Source organism: Trachinotus anak, unplaced genomic scaffold, assembly GCF_046630095.1.
Source record: "Trachinotus anak isolate AG129_WGS33_773 ecotype Australia unplaced genomic scaffold, CSIRO_AGI_Tana_v1 ptg000007l, whole genome shotgun sequence".
Classification (NCBI taxonomy): domain Eukaryota; kingdom Metazoa; phylum Chordata; class Actinopteri; order Carangiformes; family Carangidae; genus Trachinotus; species Trachinotus anak.
Window position 1 is genome coordinate 14,392,582 of NW_027273858.1, and position 19,254 is coordinate 14,411,835.

General features: G+C 40.1%; 2 protein-coding genes and 1 long non-coding RNA gene across 6 annotated transcripts; 2 read left to right on the top strand and 1 right to left on the bottom strand.

Annotated features, from left to right (window-relative positions):
• Positions 1-307: 307 nt before the first annotated feature.
• Positions 308-8,427, bottom strand: LOC139623043 (uncharacterized). Of its 2 annotated transcripts, XR_011691417.1 has the most exons (5): positions 8,288-8,427; positions 7,546-7,591; positions 6,286-6,349; positions 815-1,018; positions 308-440 (listed from the first exon to the last, which is right to left on the bottom strand). It is a non-coding gene; the product is annotated as an uncharacterized lncRNA (long non-coding RNA). The 2 variants fall into 2 exon arrangements; XR_011691416.1 differs by lacking the exons at positions 308-440; positions 815-1,018 and adding an exon at positions 4,351-4,484.
• LOC139623042 (isoaspartyl peptidase/L-asparaginase) lies at positions 333-5,856 on the top strand. Its single transcript, XM_071480873.1, has 6 exons — positions 333-519; positions 2,184-2,326; positions 2,560-2,723; positions 3,069-3,187; positions 3,427-3,537; positions 4,330-5,856. Exons 1-6 carry the CDS (start codon positions 333-335, stop codon positions 4,536-4,538), a joined length of 933 nt encoding a protein of 310 aa, XP_071336974.1. The 3' UTR covers positions 4,539-5,856.
• On the top strand, positions 8,314-19,159 carry phf3 (PHD finger protein 3). Of its 3 annotated transcripts, none has more exons than XM_071480866.1 (16): positions 8,314-8,625; positions 9,815-10,065; positions 10,710-10,826; positions 10,930-12,256; positions 12,692-12,968; positions 13,370-13,421; positions 14,322-14,442; positions 14,568-14,724; positions 14,841-14,957; positions 15,143-15,265; positions 15,390-15,534; positions 15,684-15,870; positions 15,958-16,105; positions 16,195-16,284; positions 16,463-16,658; positions 16,754-19,159. In XM_071480866.1, exons 2-16 carry the CDS (start codon positions 9,831-9,833, stop codon positions 18,493-18,495), a joined length of 5,034 nt encoding a protein of 1,677 aa, XP_071336967.1. In that variant the 5' UTR covers positions 8,314-8,625; positions 9,815-9,830; the 3' UTR covers positions 18,496-19,159. The 3 variants fall into 3 exon arrangements, with proteins under 3 accessions (XP_071336967.1, XP_071336968.1, XP_071336969.1); XM_071480867.1 differs by having other exon boundaries at positions 9,815-9,897; XM_071480868.1 differs by lacking the exon at positions 9,815-10,065.
• The last annotated feature ends 95 nt before the right edge of the window (positions 19,160-19,254 follow it).

Sequence of the window (19,254 nt, forward strand, 5' to 3'; positions counted from 1 at the left end):
GTTATAATGAGAAACACACAGTTATATTTTAAATATGCAAGTCAAATAGTGAAAATGTTTTCTAAAAAAAACTGCCTTCCCACATATTTTTGAATAAGTACAGTTTTGAATTAAAACATTTTTTTTTTTTTTTTTTTTTACTTTTGCATCTCACTGTTTTGATCATTTTTTTCTTTGACTATATTTTCATGTACTGCTGTCACGAAGGAGATACCTAGAAATTTGGTGTTTATACTAGGTCTTGTAAAAGTTGGATATTAGAAAATAAATATTTCCTTAGCAGTAACTTTTGTGAAACTCTATAAATGTCTTTTTCCTGCAGGAACTTGAAGATGTCCGCAGTGGTAGTTGTGCATGGCGGGGCATGGGCCATACCTGATGAACTGGCCAAGGCCTCTGTTGATGGAGTGAAGGCTGCTGCATGTGAAGGCTTTTCTGTGCTGAAAAGAGGAGGAAATGCAGTGGATGCTGTTGAGGCAGCCGTGAGAATTATGGAAGATAACACTGTGTTTAATGCAGGTACACAGCATTACTCATAATGTGTTATGTGACATATTTAGACAATGTTATAACAACCAGTGATTCTACATAATTTATAAAATAATCAATACATCATCATGGGGTCATCCCCATATATTGGGCATTAATTTGGGTCTGCATCATGATCAAGATCCATTTCTAATGATCACAATGGGAAATCTTAGTAAAAGTTGTTTAGGGCACAGCTGTTGATTCAGGTACTTTTCCTGCGTCACTATAATCCGTCAAAAACTATTAAAAAAAGAAACAACAACTAAGACAACGAGTCCCCTACCTGTCCACACAGGAGCCAGTCATTGATCACCCACTTCTTCATGCAGTCAGTTTTGTCTGTTGTGCTCTGTCTCCATCTGCTGTTGATGATGCAAACATCCACCCAGACTTCATTAACAGCCTGGGTGATGATGATGGCTTGCAGTGGTGATGCTCCTGATTATGGGGCTTATCTTCATAATTCAGATTCAGTCCCACATGGAGTCTGCACAAAAATCAATTCTATATTTTATATTATGTTTATAAACTAATCGGTCTTGTCTGATTATATATTATATTTGCTCCCTAAGCACGATCCATACAAACTGTGAGATACATAGTGCTACAAAGTAGCAGTCTGCTCCTGTTTAAGTTAACGTTCACATCTTTGGGGTATAACTTATTTATGAATTAAAATATTTTAAACTGAAATAAAATGAATATTAACCTGATCAATTTTCACTTTAGGGTCTTGACGTTGACCACTGACATATTGTGAATGGACTTTTATGCCTGTGCACTGGTGACAGCCATGGCCAGAAGCTTGATGTTTTTGCGTTGTCCGTCCACCTTACTGTGACTCAAAAATGAACTGATTAGAATTTGTTTGTCAAAGGGTTGACCTCACGGTGACCTCACAAAACACAGCGTTGGCCTTGTGAACGTGATATCTCAGTAACACCTTGAGGGATAGATCAATCTGAGCGAGGCTACAAACTCACCAATCCACATGTGGCTACAAGTCGACGAATCAGAACACAACTACAAACCAACCAATCTGAATAACCAATCCAAACCAACTAATCAGAATAAGGCTACAAACTGACCAATCAGAATGTGGCTACAACCCAACCAATGAGAATAAGGCTACAAATTGACCAATCATAAACACAGTTTTGGCCTTGTGAACATGATGTCTGAGTAATGCCTTGAAGGAATTTTTTCAAATTTGATACAAAAACTTGGCAAAGGCATACAACTGCGAGACAGTAATTCTGGTTAATGATTGAACGTAGATGAACCATTAGCACAGTGATGCATATTTTACTAAGTATTCTGTCAGTTTGAAGACTGTATCAGTCGTTAGTGTTGCTTTGTGTTGCACTGTCAACACCCTGTTGACTTTCGAAGATGGAGCAGGCAACGTAAAACTGAATAGATGGTAACTTTATAGTTTTTAAACTTCAGCAGACAAAGTTGGAAGGAAAACATATCTTTATTCTCTTGCCGTCGCTGTCTGTTGTTAGATTTTATTTAGTTGCACTGGCTAAGGCCCTCCAGTTTGCATTTATACTCAACACTTTACCACCATTAGCTGTGAGAACACCTGCATCAAATGTTTGTCTGAGCTATTGTGGCAGTTAGTTACTGATTGTGACATTTAATTATAGGGCATGGAGCAGCACTAAATTCTGATGGAGAGGTGGAGCTGGATGCCATCATCATGGATGGGAGCACACTTGCCAGCGGTGCGGTGTCTTGTGTGAAGAACATTGCCAATCCTGTGTCACTGGCGCGGGCAGTGATGGAGAAGGTGTCATTCTAAATACCCTTTAGTTTCTATTGAACAGAAGCAGTAGGATATCATTAATGCTCATAGAGGCAATGATTCAAATACTTATTTGGATCCTTTTCATAAATGTGTCTAATGGCAAACAGCTTTTATGTGTAATGAGCGGAGTGGTTTTACCCAGCAATGAGACTGTTATGAAATAAATTTTCTCTTTTAATATTTTCTTATATGTTTGCTGCCATGGAAAACCTCAGACTGCCCACATCATGTTGGCAGACAGAGGTGCAAACTTGTTTGCAGAGAGCATTGGTATGGCCACAATTCCCACTGAGACACTGGTGACTGAGTGTGAGAGGAAAGAATGGGAGAAACACAAGAATTATGTTACTGGTGTAATGGAAGATTTCAACTCTCAGTGGTAGGTATCTGCAGTATTTCACTTTATTTTGACACTCTCTTGTCTGGACTTTAATTTCCTCATAAATCTCTACACATACAGCATCTTCTCAGCCTGAATAGCCTGACAATATCTTGAAATAGAATTGAAATGTACACCATTAAATATAGATGTTCTACTGTACAGATTTATGGATCTCCTTGCCTTATTTTTTAACTTAGGTACTGTTCATTTGCAGTGTAGAGGCAGAGCTCTAAATTAGCTCATGTACTATGACAAACACAATGAATGTACATTGCATTTTGCATACTTTTTCTTTTACAGCCATTTTGCTTTGGATAATATAGTTTGTTTTTTTCATTCTAGGGCCCATGACACTGTTGGGGCAGTTGCTGTGGACTGTGCTGGTAATGTTGCATGTGCAACATCAACTGGAGGGATCAGACATAAAATGGTTGGCAGAGTAGGAGACTCTCCGATTATTGGTATAACTTGATTCACTTATGCTTTCTCAAATAGCATCTTTTACACTGTCAGCTGCAGAATAAATAACATTAGAAGTCATCATCATACAATTGCTTTAACTAAACAAATTAAGTTTTAAGATGTAAGATTTGCAGTTATACTCACAACTTTGTTCATTTTTGTTGAGTTTAATTTATGACTAGTTTTTTAGATATGACTTAATGTTTTTGTTTTCTTCATGCTCTCTCTTGGAAATAAGGCTGTGGAGGATATGCAGACAACTTTAGTGGTGCAGTGTCTTGTACCGGTCATGGAGAGTCCATTCTTAAAGTCACACTGGCCAGACTCATACTTTCACAGATAGAACAAGGTAAAATATCAGGCTTTCAAACTATCTACATGAAGACAAGGCACATAAGTCAGACTTCATCTGATCTTAATATAATTTCATGTCACCACTTGTTTTGTGTAATCATTCAATCACAGGTGTGATAGATCTATATTAATTCTACACTGACTGAAAATTTGGTTGCAATAAAGTGAAAATTTGTGGAGATAATTGATTTCAGTTCAGGTTAAAAAAAAATATATTAATTTGATTACTGTAAAACATTCAGAAACAATTATTTACACAAATACACGTTGAAATTTTATCATTAGGTTTCTTGGATATTTGGTACAAATTCCAACCCAATGCAGTGAAAAATATGCAACTGGTGAGGCTCAGATTACACATTAAAAGAATCAGACAAATTATTAAAGTTTAGCTCCAGGGACCAAAAATTCATAACTAAAAAAAATGATGTGGAGTAGAGGTTTAGGTTGGCGTTAAATATGAGTTTAAAGTAGTTTGCAGTATTACATTATAGCTTGTCATATTTTTTTCTTTCTCTTGCAATGCAGAATTAATGCAAATGTTCTTTTGGAGCAGATTTTGATTTGATGGTATGACGATATTATTTGAGGAGCAAGTTAGATGGGTGTAAAGAAATTATATATTATAGAATTCAAAGAATGAAATGTTGTCTTCTCTGTGTACGTCCCTGAGATCCAACTTTGATGTGAAATTACCTGGGGGGGGGGGGGGGGGGGGGGGTGATTTGCAAACAAATTTGGATATGCATATGCATATATTTTCATATTTTCTTCTCCCCCCATGCAGGTAAATCAGTAGCAGAGGCTTCTCAGTTGTCTCTGCAGTACATGGGAGACCGCGTTCGAGGTGCAGGAGGTGCGATTGTAGTCTCTCCATCAGGGCAGTGGGCGGCCACATTTACCACAGAGCGGATGGCTTGGGCAGCTGTGGAAAATGATGATCTGTGGTATGGATTAGACCCAAATAAAAGGTCAAAAGAGAAGTTGTCCACATAACAATTTTAACAGTTTTTTGTCCTTATCATAGTCTTTGTATTGAGCAGTATAATTGGGGGCTATATTCACATATATTTTCTACTAATTTCTACTACTATTCTCTACTACTAATTAATTTGGATCACTTGGTCTGACTTGGTGGATATTAGCTACTGCTGTCTGTAGCTACATTAATTTAATAGTGCTCTTATGTCGAATCTGTGATGTCAAAGCTACACACTGTTCATAAGTGCAGTGGAACATAAATTGTAAAAGATGGACAAGATAAATATTAGTCTTTAGACCTTTGCAGTCACTGGAGCAACTAATCCAGATATCCTTTTTTAAATTTTATTGTGTATTACATATGCAAATAGCGGTGTATCTGTGCCAGTGTTATTTCTCAGATTTGATGGACCACCAGTGCACTGTATGTCAGTATTCAGTCTTTGTGTGTAGTTCATTCTGACCGTAGGATGGAAAGCTATTGTCCTGACAGCAGGATGGGAGAGTTGCTCCCACTTTAGTAATTACAGTTTTTGTTTGATTGCTTAGCACTCAATGAAATAAGCTCTTCAATCCGAGCGTATTAACTGATAAAAGTATTGTATGTCTGTGAAATGTATCTGACATTTTTTTCCACTTAAGGTCATTCAGTTCCATCACAAGTTGTTTTGTTTTCAGTGCTCTTCAAGCACCTCGAGTGCACTGTTGTTTTTAACATAAAATGGGCTCATTAATGAGCCTCCACTTTATTTGGCCTGCAGCATTGTTGCCCTGGCTTCATCCTTGGAAACAATGGGTGCTCAATCAGAGACACTCGCTGTCAACAAAACTGATTCAGAATTAGATGGCGTGAGCATTTGCTCCCTCTGTAATTTAAGATATGAGGGCACCTCTGAATTGTAAATATGCTGTACTTCATCTTTAAAATCTGGAGAAGAGTTCCAATTTGATGTTTTTATAGCACCTAAATAATACCTCTGAACAGCAATATCCTCCTAGAGTGGATACATCTTCTTAATACCTCATTTCGTTTTTTCATTTCCGACCTTCTCATTACTTTTGTATTTCATAAGTAATACAAATGTAAATTAACAAAAGTGGGATATTGTAGTTAGAGGTGTAGATGTGCAGATATATGCAAATATTGAAATCTTATTAATCTAAAAGAAAGTAAACCAAGAATTGTAACTGATTGTATGGTAATTCCTGTCCTGCAGTGTTTGCTTCCTTTTCAAAGGAAAAAAATATTATTTTATTTCCAGGCAAGTGGGTGTCAGATATTTTACCTTTTCACTTCAATAAATAGAAATAAATAAACATTTCTTAATCTAAATAACCTCTTTAAATTCGTCTTTTCTTTACATGGTACTTCTGAGTACTTTTGAAAAGTTATTTCCAATTTGCAGGCTACAGTCAACCTCTCACTGCTTCTGCCAATGTCCTTTTCCTCACTTTTGTTAAAGCCAGGTCTGGACATGGACAAAGAGTAGGTACTGGTCTATGTGGGTGGGTTTCCTGTATACTCCAATGTTGAGGCTCCAGTCATCTGCAATGTATACAGCACAATCCAAAAAAGGAGAGCTGTTGATATCCTCTCGTGTCAACTTAATGTCTCTGTCCACTAAGTTGGTGTGTTCTGTGAAGACTTGCATTTCCTGGGATGTGGGTGTGTATGTGATGGAATGTTCACAGGTACGGTGAGTGACATCACAGCTAAGGTGGGAAGAAGCTTTTTGATTGGTGGAAATGTTGTTTAACTCACCCTCATTGCCAAAAATTTCACTCTTCACATCTTCTTCTAACTGTCCCGTTATCTCTAAGGTAAACTGAGAACAGAAATTCAGGAGGAAAACAGCAAGTGGGGCACTTTTAAAATTGCTACACATGCTACATTTTTCACACCACAGACAATAACTTTATGTCACTGCTTTCAGCACAGTCTCCTGTCATCCGAAAATATTAAGCTTTAGGTGATAGCAGTTATGAACATTTACTGGTAAGCCTGAGTTCGAGCGATATCTTTCAACTGAATCCATGTCTCACTCAATAGAAACTAAGCAACTAATCACCATGGCAACTTCTGGGTGCACAGCTGATTCAGATCAGCTGATGTTTTTGTTTCTCAAACACTTGACTGACATTTCTGTCAAAGTCCTGCTACAGACTGCTTCAAGGTTACATATGAGACACACGGATTTCACACACATTTCAATAGTTTTCAACTATTTCTCTATAAGTTTGTTTCCATTTCAACAGATTTTCACAAAGTAAACCAAATTAAATGAAGGTAAATGTGAGGATATGTCAATAAAAATGTTCAAACAAACTGAACAATAATAAAACAGGTGACCAATATGAGCCAGAAGTTATCCAGCATTCAGGTGGATTCCTAATCTATCAGGCACACACACACACACACACACACACAGTCATGTTCCGATCACTTCTAAGGGCATAAAGGTGGCTTAAAATCATTTGACATACACACACAATTGAGTATCTATTCCAAAAGATTTTGATTAAACCAGCAAGGCCATTTATCTTTAGCTTTTCCAGAAGCCAATCCCACTGCAGTTTCTTCAGAAATTGCATAGGCCAGTTCATGTCATCTTTACTATTAACCACTGTTACCTGTCATTATTATTGATAACACCATTACCGACACAGCTGTTCCTGGTCTCTCTCTCTCTCTCTCTCTCTCTTCTCTCCCCTCTCCTCCCCCTCCCCCTCTTTCTATCTTCTCCTAAACCCAACCGGTCGAGGCAGATGGCCGCCCACCCTGAGCCCGGTTCTGTTGGAGGTTTCTTCCTGTTAAAAGGGAGTTTTTCCTCCCCCCTGTCGCCAAGCGCTTGCTCTCTGTGGGAACTGTTGGGTTTATTCTGTAACAAAGTAAGGTCTTGGCCTGACCCTGTAAAGTGCCTTGAGATAATGTATATTATGATTTGGCGCTATACAAATAAAATTGAATTGAATTGAATGTTACCGTCAGCATTCAAGGAGTGATGAATTTCACCATGTTTACCTGATTTCTGAGGCTTTAAACTGCAACCTGCTTGTCCTCCATTTTTCTTTCAGAAAAATGATGGGAGGAGAGGAAAGGAGTAGAGTTAAGGGGAGAAAAAACATCAGCCTCATCCAAGACAACACAGTCTGCTGCTGAAGAGAGTTCAATGATCTAAGATCTTGATACAAAGCATAAAGACTGACTAACTAGCTGCTGCAGAGCGGGAAGCAGGTAACCTCATGGGAACGTTCCCTGATGGTTTCCCAAAGGTTACACCTTTAGAGAACGTTCTAGGAATGTTCGTTGAAGGGTTTAATTTTCGCAACTTTTAACTTTTCGCTGAGGGTTATTTTTAAGAAACCGTCAGAGAACCTTAAGGGAACGTTCCCTCAAGGTTCTCTGAAAGTTCCACAAACTTAACCTCCCAGAAACGTTCCTGGAACGTTCTCTAAAAGTTCTTTTTGTGGAACGTTCCAGAAACGTTATCAAATAGTTATTTTTGTGGAACCGTCAGAGAACCTTAAGGGAACGTTCCCTCAAGGTTTTACAAGGTTCCTGGAACGTTCTCTAAAAGTTCTTTTTGTGGAACCGTTAAGAGAACCACAGAAACGAACGTTCTAGGAAAGTTAGCTAAAAGTAACCTCCAGAGAACCTAAAGCTAACCAAAAGGTCCCAAAGGGTTTTCAGAGGGTTACATTTTTAGCAACCTGAAGAAATCCTACGGTTAGCTGACAATACATGCTATGCACTTGTTACACACTTCTCCGTCTTGTAGGTTGTCCTGGCCGGGAAACCATGCGCGTCTGCTCGGTCGCTTGCTAACCGCACGACCGGGGCAGCATCAGTCCCGACACCGGCTTCCCCCTCTCACTGCGCCGGCTCGGCCCCGCAGGTCTCGGCGGGGCGGCCGTGCCGTGCTCCGTGCGACCAGCTGCCATGCTACCTGTAAACAGAAGACACGTGACAAGCGGCGCTGCCTGTCAGGGGCTTTGCAGCACCAGGGGCGAATGACGGCTGAGTTAGAGGAAGTTACTGGGACCAGCTGTGCTAGTATGTAACCCTTACGCGAAGTGGGTACGACATTGCAGCAAGAGAGAGGTAAGAGTTTTATCTATGTGGACCCAGATGTTTCAAAATATCCCAGCTGCAACCGTTTTGAACAGATGCATGTGGGCGTGCTCACCGAGCAGCTCCCAGGCTACAAACAAACTTGGTATCTAGGGCCTATGCTAACGCCACTTAGCAAGCCTGAATGACAGATTTAGCATCGAGCTGTGCAACTAAATATTAACGTATTTCGCGCAAATTATGTTCGCTTTCCCGGCACACATATTTATTGATGCAAATGCCGATCATAAGAAAACTGCTAGGGTTTAAAATAATGAGTTGCCTTGGGTTGTAACTTCCACCATAAGTTACCGTTAGCTTGCTAGCATACATTACCAGCGGGTTGTTGTGACGTTAGCATGCTAACTAACACCCCACTGGCAGAACCTGGCCACACACCACATACTCGGTGTTTCATATGAACATTAGGTTATATTACGTGATATTAAATCAACACGCCTTAGATATCCACGCCAACCTATTTGAGATTGAAATCGCTAATGTTTTTGTTGTTGTACTAATGAGTTCTGGCCTGCTCCCGTTTGTGCTGTTGTACTTGATTTAAAAACGGTAACTTGCAGATCATTTATCGTCTACCTCGCTCTTTAAAGAGGAATAGTTTTCTCGCACTTATTTAAACATACGTCAGCTTATCGCTCTGTATATTTCTGAGCTATGTAAACATTGACGACCCACGGAAATGGCAAAAAAAAAAAAAAAAAAAAGAGAAGCTAGCGACATTGGCTCAGCGTATCAGGACTGCAAATAATGTAGCATAAACAGTTGATGGAGGCAACCCAGCTGTCTGTCCAACAACTTTAAGATTTATTCATTCATCCACGTTTAGTGACTTCTCTAATGTAACTGTTCTCCATTACAGACAGTGCACACGTACTTGAAACTTTATTATACTGTTTGATTGCCAGTGGTTATAGGGAGAAGTTGTCTCAAAGTAGTTTGGTCTTTGAAAACACTGAATACTGACATAGATCCTCACTGGCTTGCTTATGTTAGACCATAATGTCCCCCTGAGCTTAATACGATATATTCTCTGCTCTTGCAATGATGCACATGATGCATGATAGGTGTCTGCAAGAGTTACCAACATAATTTTGCTTGATCAAAATGAGTTACTTGACACCTGTTTTCCCTGCACTCTGTCTGTGTTGCTCTGATGCAGGAAAGCAGCAGCATTCATGGATATTGTGGACACCTTTAACCATTTAATACCCAGTGACCAGTTGGATGACTCCCTGATAATAGGTCAGAATTTGGAATGTGAAGCCAGTAATGAGTTTGGTACAGGGCCCCGACTGGAAGATTCACTGAAGAACATGCTCAGTGACAAAGATCCCATGTTTGGATGTGCAAGCTCTCAGTTCAATCTGCTAGACAATGAGGACCCCACTTTTCAGGTTACTGGCTCCACAGGTATGTCAGCAGACAAACCAGATTGTTAAATGTAGATTCATACTGACACCAGACTTTGATTAAAAGCTGACTAATATTAGCTACTACCAAGACTTCACAATCAAAGTAATTCAGAAATAACCTGAAAACTTGGTAGAGGAAGTTTTAAGTCTACACTAATAACTTGCTAACATTATCTGTTGATCAGCAACACCTTTCTATTTGCACTGGTTTTGCTCAGTTAGGAATTTGAATTCAGATTTTTAGGTAGTTGATAAAACAAAACAGGTCTCCTCATATGATGATATGTTGGGGAAATCCTCACTGTCAACATCTGTTTGTACTCAAACATTTCAGTGTCAAATATCACATTCAAGCGGTGTTTTATTTGAGTGCTTGAGATCAAATATCTTTATACCAAGTGGTTCTTCCTGAATATGTTTTGGAAAGCTGAATGGATATAGCAACTGAGGAAATTTCAATTGTGGTTCAATTATGTTTTTTTTTTTTTAATTTCTATTAATTTTATTATATATTTAAGAGACAAATGTACAATGATACAATAGTATTGCTAATGTGCTAAACATTTGTTAGTAGATTATTTGCACCTCATATTGATTCACAGGGAGATAAACTACATTTATTTATTTTGCTGTTGTTGGCAGGTCTTGATGATAGTTCAGCACCCACAGGTCTCAGCAGTGAACTGACAGCTGCAGAGTCCACACAAGTCAAGCGACCTGTTGGCAGGCAGAAGAAACGTCCACGGAATATAGCATATGGTAAGTTGGTGTTTGTTTACATTTACGTTTCCACCATATGAAATTTTTAAATTAAAGATGAGGTGACACATTTTCTATCTTTCCCTTCTTCTTGTTGAAACAGAAATTAGTGGTGGTCCGCAACCTGCTAACACATCTACAAACACCATGACCCGAGGACGACCAGGAAGGAAACCAGCCAACAGGCTGCAGAAGTCATTTCTCATTGAGAAAGGAGTTAAAGGCGCCCAACTAAAGAAAGAATTAACTCTGGGAGGGCGTGTCAATGTCAACGATCTTGATAGTGGATTATGGCTAAATCCTACGGTTGTATTGAGACGATTGACAGTCACAATTGGGGGATTCAGGATTGAGTTGCTTCCAGGACCCTCCTATACACAAAATGTTGATGCAAGCCAGGCTGCATGCTTTGAGGATGGAATTTCGTATGGTGGAGACATAGGTTTCACCATGTTGCCGGGTGATACTGTCAATGTACAGAATCCCATACCTGAGAATGTGGCAGAGATGGCTGGAGTTGAGAAGAGCTCTGCTGATGATGCAGCCCTTGGGCTGGGCCCATATGTGAATCCTAATGATGTGCAGACCTCTAATGGGACATTAATAGGGAGCCCCTGCACGCAAGACACAAAGCTTGACAATCAGAGCGTTTCTGGGACGCAAAAGCCAGTCAGTAAAGGAAAAGACGATATCAAACAGCCACAAAGCAATGAGAACAACAGGACCACTGTTAGTGAGACTGACAGTAAGGAAAAGCAACAGATTGTGGCCAAAAATCTACTTAAGCCTAAACAAGAACTGACTTCTAACAAGAATAAGGACTTGGTTTCATGCAAACCAAGCAACATGAATAAGGAGCAGAAAGTATCCCAAACCATGCCATCGAAAACCATCCAAAGAGGTGACCAGCACAAAATTAAATCTCCAAAGGAAAAGAAAGACATTGCACCATTAAAAAGGCCTGGAGAAAACACCCAAAGTGAGCATGCTACTAAAGTGCAAAAGATACAGAGCACAGGAGATAGTAAAGTGAAGCCAAAATTACCAAGTTCACCTAGCTCAGTAGTAAAGAAAAGCCCATCATCCTGCAACCGCGTTGGTGATCAGCAGGCACCAGCCAAACATACCCCTCCTCAGAATAGCTCCAAACTTCAGACTGCTCAACCAGCACAAAGTCGTCCAAGCCATATGTTAAAAACGCCTGAAGAAGGGGGGCAGGAAAAGCCTAAACTGAAAAAGCCAGAAAAAGTCCTTCAAAGACAGAAAAGTAAAAATGCAAGAAGCATCTCTGTGGACGAGCCGCAGCTGTTTATTCCAGATAACGCTCCTGTTGTGAAAAAGGAAACGGCTGAGGAGCAACCTGCTAACAGCGAGACTGTATGGGATGGAAACAACTGTTGTGGCTTGTGCAAGAAACACCACAATAACACGTAAGTGTTGCTTCTAAACATATAGAAATATTGTGAAATATAAAAGGGATATTGGTATCTTGTTACTCAGACTTGATTAGTGTATGTTGTAGATTTAACATGACAGGGTGACAGTTTTTTCTGTTTGTTACAAACATGTGACCAACGTTGAATTGTTGATAGCTCTACATTTACCAGCACAGCATGCAATATTTGAGGGATTTAAAGTCTTGAGATGATTGACATGATGAGGGAAAGGTGAAAGCTTATAAACCACAATATTTGCATGATTACAAGAGGACCGGACTGCCTTATGCTCTTGTGTGGTTAAAATGAGCAAATGTTTGCATAAACAAAAAGGTATTTTAATATTTTCTCTTCTATGGCAGAGTGTACTCTGGTACTCAGAATGCTCATTTGCAAACACACTTTTAATAATAGCCTTACTTTGTTTAGGTTCATGGTAGGCTGTGGTCGCTGTGACGACTGGTTCCATGGCGACTGTGTTGGTCTCGACCTGACAAAAGTGCGTGAAATGGAGGAGGAGGACCAGATGTATGTGTGCTTGAAGTGCTGTGAGGAGGAAAGCAAAAAGGTGGAGCCTGAGCTCCAGAGTGCAGCCAAACCAGAAGTTCCAGCAAAGACTGAGGTACAGGATCATAGGCTGCCTCCCAAGCCCAGACCAGGACCCTCCCAGACGCTCACATCAGGGGGGGTCAGACCAGTAAGGAAGGTAAGCAGTGGCACCATGACGTCTTATAACAGCAATGTTTGGTCATAGATTTAAGCAATTTAAATCTTTCACATACAACAGAAATGTTATTTTTCCCCCAGCTAATTCATCCCCTGATATTAATCATAGGCAGTATTACCACTACACAAGGGTTTGTTGTCTTTTTGCTTTAACTTGGCAGGAGGCTTGCACATTGGTGTGTGGTTACCATGGTGTACTCACCAAAGTTTAGTACATTTTGCTGCACATAAAAGTCACCCCGATATTTTTTAACCTTTGGCTAAGGGGTTATCGTGTTAACTTTTCCACATTTTTATTGTGTTAACATATTCTTTCTTAATGAGCGGAAATATTAATAATATGACTAATTAAGTGCTTTTTGCATTTCTCTCCCAAAATAGGATTCTGACAGAAGGCAGTCCGCAGATGTCAGAGATACAGCTCATAAATCAGGTATGTTATAACAGTCTGGAAAACAAGAGTAAATGAAGACAATCACAACAACACAGTGACAAAGGTTTTTTTTTTTTTTTCCAAATATCATTCATTAGACCTTTGTACTGCCTGTGCTCAAGAATTTAAAAAAGGTCGGTTAATTAGAGATGAGAAAATACCAGGAAAAAAGTATATGAACGTCTTCTGAAATAAAATATAATACTGGAATGCTACAACCAACCATATACTTGTGACAGGTGAATTTTGATTGCAATTTGGTTGTACATGTTGGTGCAGCATGATGCCTGTGTAAAAATACCAATCAGAAGTTGTTTATACTGTAAATTGTATTTAAAACAGTATAGGTGGATTTTGTCATAACCTCCTCAGAAATTCTCTCCCAGCTCACTGTTTATGTCTCAAAACTCAACACAATTCACAGTTGACTTTGAAGTGAGTGGGAAGAAACTTTCAAGAGTCACAAAAAAAATGGGAATGTGTTTGTAGGTTAAGTGACTTAAAATAGTCACACACAGGTACACACTGTAGCCTCTGTTGTCGCTGTTGCTTCCGTATTGGGAAGCCAATACTAGTGCCATCTTGCTGCTTAATACAGTTTGTTTACATACTCTTGTGGTCAGATTTGCTTGTTGACGGTCAAATACATCTACATCTACAACTTGCATGCTTTGCATTCTTTGTACAATACAGAACAAAAGAGGAAAAATGTCATTATCCTTTCTATGATATTGGATAATAGCTAAAGTTGCAAACATTTTTCATATCAGCTGTTTGTGTGTGTCACATTTTTGCAACGTATGATTTTGTATTATAACTTTGAATTGAACCTTTACTATTTTGTAATCCTTGTAGCCACAGATTTGCCTCCTCTGCTCACTAGATATTCTGTCCTCACAGGCGTTCAACTGAAACAAGAGACAAAAAGTAAGACTCTATCTTCAGCTTCAAAGAAACCTGTGTCTGTGGAGGCAATCAGGCGAAGTGTGCGTGACTCTCTGAAAGAAATCCTTATGCAGAGGTAAGCATTTCATGAGTTAAAAGTAATAAAAAGGGATGAATGAATGCTTAAATTTACATTGAATTCAAAGTTGTTTTGTTAAAACTTTACAATTATCTTAATGCATTAAATATGTGACATTTTAGGTTGAAGGAGTCTGATTTGAACATCTCAGTGGAGAGGGCCTCTGAAGTTGCCAAGAAGACGGAGAGAGAGCTTTTCCACTTGTATAAAGACACTGACAACAAATACAAGAACAAGTATAGAAGCTTAATGTTTAACCTCAAAGATACTAAAAATAATGTAAGTACCATTTTAAATCAGGCGTGATCCAAGTGACTTGGCGTTGTATTTCAGTTTTAACGTAAATGTAGTTCCATTTGCTTTATCTTTATTTATTTTAATTGTATTTTTTTTAGATCCTCTTTAAAAGGGTTCTTAAAGGGGAAATTTCTCCTGGTAACCTAATTCGAATGAGTCCTGAGGAACTGGCCTCGAAAGAATTAGCTGCTTGGCGGCAGAGGGAGAACCGACATGTAAGTAATGCTTATGTGTTTGCTGTAATTTCTTACTGAAGCTGTTGCATAAAAAAGTCAGCAGGTAGTATTAACATAATATTTAGAGATTTGGTCGTTATTTGTTTATTTTTATGGGTGGTTGTATTTTGGAAAGCAAAACTTTGAGTAGTCCTCTAAAAAGCAATAATTTCCTCATTTTACAGACAATTGAGATGATTGAGAAAGAGCAAAGAGAGGCAGAGAGACGACCCATCACTAAGATCACGCACAAGGGTGAAATTGAAATTGAAAGCCAAGAACCAGTAAAAGCACCTGAGCCTGTAGAGGTAAGGGACACGTCAAATATTACTCAAAACTGTATTATATATATACATACATACATACATGCAAATAAAAGATGGTGACATGTCTGCTTGTGTCTTTTTTTTTTTTTTTTACCCCTCTCCTCAGCTGGAGCCTCCTCCCAAAGTGACAGAAGTCTCAGCAGAACCTCCACAAACCCCAGAGAAGAAAGCAGAGAGTACAGAGACAGAGAAAGACACTACAAAGCAGCACAAGTCTCACTTATTTGACCTACACTGCAAAATATGCACAGGTAAACACTGACATGAGCAAAAATCAGCATCTTAGCCAAGAAGCTCCGTCTTAAGCAAAACATCTTTCTCAATATATAACTATCCTTAGTTACAGACTTGTTACTTTTTTTTTCTTTCCCCTTTCTTCTTTCTTTTTTCTTTCTTTAAGGTCGTATGGCGCCCCCTGTGGAGGAGGCACCTACCAAAGTGGTCAAAGTCGCTACTACAGTTGTTAGGAGGCAGTCCGCCAAAACAGAGGAAACAAAGAGCACAACTCCGCCTGCAACTGACGATGACCTGCACCTCACAGTTTTAGAGGAGAGCTTCAGAAACGCTCAGTCAGGCTATGAAGGAAGGTAAGCTGTTCTTTGTGACACTCTGCGTGGTTCTTGTGTGTAATTATCTTTTGCAAGTTGGCTCCACTGCTATTGTACTTGTCACAGGTCAGATCATGTAGCTGGAAGAGACGATGAGGCCGCTTTCCTCTCCAACCTGAAATCCCTGTGGCGAGGATTCATTCACATGCACTCTGTGGCAAAGCTGGTGACAAAAGCTTTCCCAGTCTCAGGCATTTTGGATAACTTGACTGAGGTAAAGTGGACACAACTCAACATATTTAGAGTTTTAAAAGCTGTTGAAAATTACTTTCAGTAAGGTTTTTTCTTTTCACCCCCTAATAGGACCTTCCAGACAGTATTCAAGTTGGTGGGAGGATAAGTCCTCAGACAGTGTGGGACTACTTGGAGAAGATTCGGGCAAGTGGAACAAAAGTGAGTCTTCTGCAGCTTTCTTCCTTTAAATGATCATGCAGCCCATAACACAGTGATAAAATACAAGCACCCACAATTAGGTATGGTTCAGTGCGAATAAGAGCAGCTGACACTTTGCTCAGGCCTTGTTCTTCTTTACTTGTACATTTACTGACACATGCTTTTTCTCTTATTAAAGGAGGTGTGCCTGATTCGCTTCTCCCCCGAGACAGATGAGGATGAGATCTCCTATACTCTTCTGTATGCCTACTTCAGCAGTCGTAGGCGTTTTGGGGTGGTGTCCAATAACCTGAAACAAGTGAAGGACATGTACCTCATTCCTTTGGGTGCCACTGAAAAAGTTCCACATCAGCTTGTTCCCTTTGATGGGCCAGGTAACCTGAACACTGCATCTGATGATTGTTTTTTCTTGGTAAATTACACAAACATTTCTGATCTTTCAAAGTTAATTAATCCTTTAATTTGACAGGTTTAGAAAACAACCGTGCCAACCTTCTGCTTGGACTCATAATTCGCCAGAGATCGAAAAAGGATTTTCTTCCCGTGGATATGAATGAAACCGCGAGGATTATTCCTGAGATCAAGCCCATCACTGTTTCCACTAAAGAAACCAGAACAACAGAAGAGGATGAGAAACTTTTCCTCTCTTCCTTGACTACTACGCACAAAAAAGAGAAGGACAAACCACTTAACACTACTGAAGACGTTGATGAGCCAGTTACAGAGGCTTTTGAAGAACCATCCATATCAGAGGAGACCAACAATCAGGAACTGCAAAAACCACTGCGCTTTCTTCCAGGTGTGTTAGTAGGCTGGGGTGGGGAATTACCACCTCTGCCAGATGTTGGAGGAAAACCTGCAACAACAGCAGACGACACCCCGAAGACCCAACCTGCTCTGAAAACAGAGGCATCAACAGGAAACTCAAAAAGTCCAACAGCTGCTGCGCCACGAGAGCGTTTTGTCATCAAGAAGAAAGAGGTTAAACCTGCCAAAGCTGAACCGGAGCTCTCAGGCCCGACTGATACAACTACTGCTAACAACTTGTCAGGAAAAGATTCTGCAGTGGTGGCCCATGGTGCGCAAATCTCTCTGAAAGATAAGCCTCCAGATGTATCGACTGAAGTGTTTCTGGCAAGCTTGTCAACTGCTCCAAGTGGGACTGAAACTAGCAGTGCTGCCTCTGCAAACAAAGGCGATGCTGGCCTTTTGTCTGAAACTGAAAAAGGAACGTCTGAAGGGAATTCTTTGTCACAATCAAAATCCCAGGCTGCTTCAGATCATACAAACAGCTCAAAACCTCCTTTAAGTGGAATACTGAAAAAATCTTCAGCATATTCCAGTGTGACTGACGATAAAACAACGGTGCTACAAAAGGATAAAGCCAGCCACCCAGCTGCTTCAAGTCCTAAACCTGTTCCTGTGTTGAGCAGCAGTAGAAATGATCCAGTTACACCATTTCACCAAGGATATTTACAGCTTTCTCAGACTAAGAACAAGCCTGAGGAGCAAAACCAAAGTGCTGTTACATCATTTCCTAATGAAAAGGAAGATCCTGGCATGTCCCAGACTGGTGCTGCAGTAACTCCAACTGTATATCCTCCTGCAGTGCAGGGGCCGCAAGCAGCGCCAGCTTTCCCAGCATACAACAGTGCAGCACCATTCCCACTGCAACAGCAACAGCAACAGCCTCAGGTACTTGGCAGCTATGACTACCCAAGTGGCCCTCCCCCTAACACTTTCCCAACCCCAAACACCCAGGATCAGAATCATAGTACGCCATGGCCTCAGGATAGCACTTCACATGCTCTTCCCGGACTTCAGAGTTTCTCTCAGCCATCTGAGCAACCTCCATCCCTGGCCAAAGACCACAAGCGGCTGGAGGAGAGATACAGCGACCCGTGGGAGAGGCCGCGAAACACAGAGGACAGAGACCACCACGGAAGGCACAGCCACCACAAGGACTCCCATCACGGGAAAAAGAGCCGACATCACGACAGGGAGAGGGAGAAAAAGCACGATCGCAGCCATGACGACAAGTACAAAGACAGGAGCAGGCACCACGGACACTCAGACGACCGTTACGGTGAGAAGAGGAAAGAGAGGCACCACAGTGATGACTACAGCAGCCGTCACAGGGACAGACACAGACACAGACGGGACTCTGATTATGAGAATGGACGGAGAAGTTCAAAAGACAGTTACTCATAATTCTGTTGTTTTGGTTTTCAAGCCCTGCTAGCGAGCGTTCAGGGCTCTGAGAAGGACTGTTCAGCTCGCTAGTCACTTGGCTGGTTCACACCACTTCAGCTACATTGGCTGTGAGTGCAGTTGTTTATTGTTTTATACACCGGTCTGCAGCTTATATGCCATTTCCTTCAAGTTCCATTTTATGTTGTTGACAGTTAGGTCAAAATGAGATATCATTTGAGTGGGACTGTGACGCTTATCATAGATAACTTTCAGACCAAGAAGAACTCAGTATTGGAACATTTTCAAATTTTTAACCTTTTATTGTCTTGTTCATATTGAGCTGCTGTACTGACTACAAATGATCAGTAAACGTTTTCACAGTATTGCGGTAACTTACAACACGTGTGGACCATAAGGTGAGAGGTTTAAGTTTAACTTGGACATTTGGAATGAATGTAACCCAGAAAACATTTAACTGAGGATGGATCTTAACAGCAGCTTTGCTTTGTTTTCAACTAAATTTCTTTTAAATTGCTTAAATATTTTATAAACTTACTTTCTATTGAAAAAGTATGTACATTTTGGCTTGTAATATACATTAGAGATGAAGCGTGCCTTTGCACTGTGTGTTTATGTACAGTTCGTAATAAAGCTAATCCTTTTTTATTGTTGATTATAAAAACTTCTCACACGTCTTTCTATTAAAGGGAAAACCACTTGGATACTGGATTTAAATTGTACTATTACAGTGATTTTAGACAGTAAAGTTATCTACAA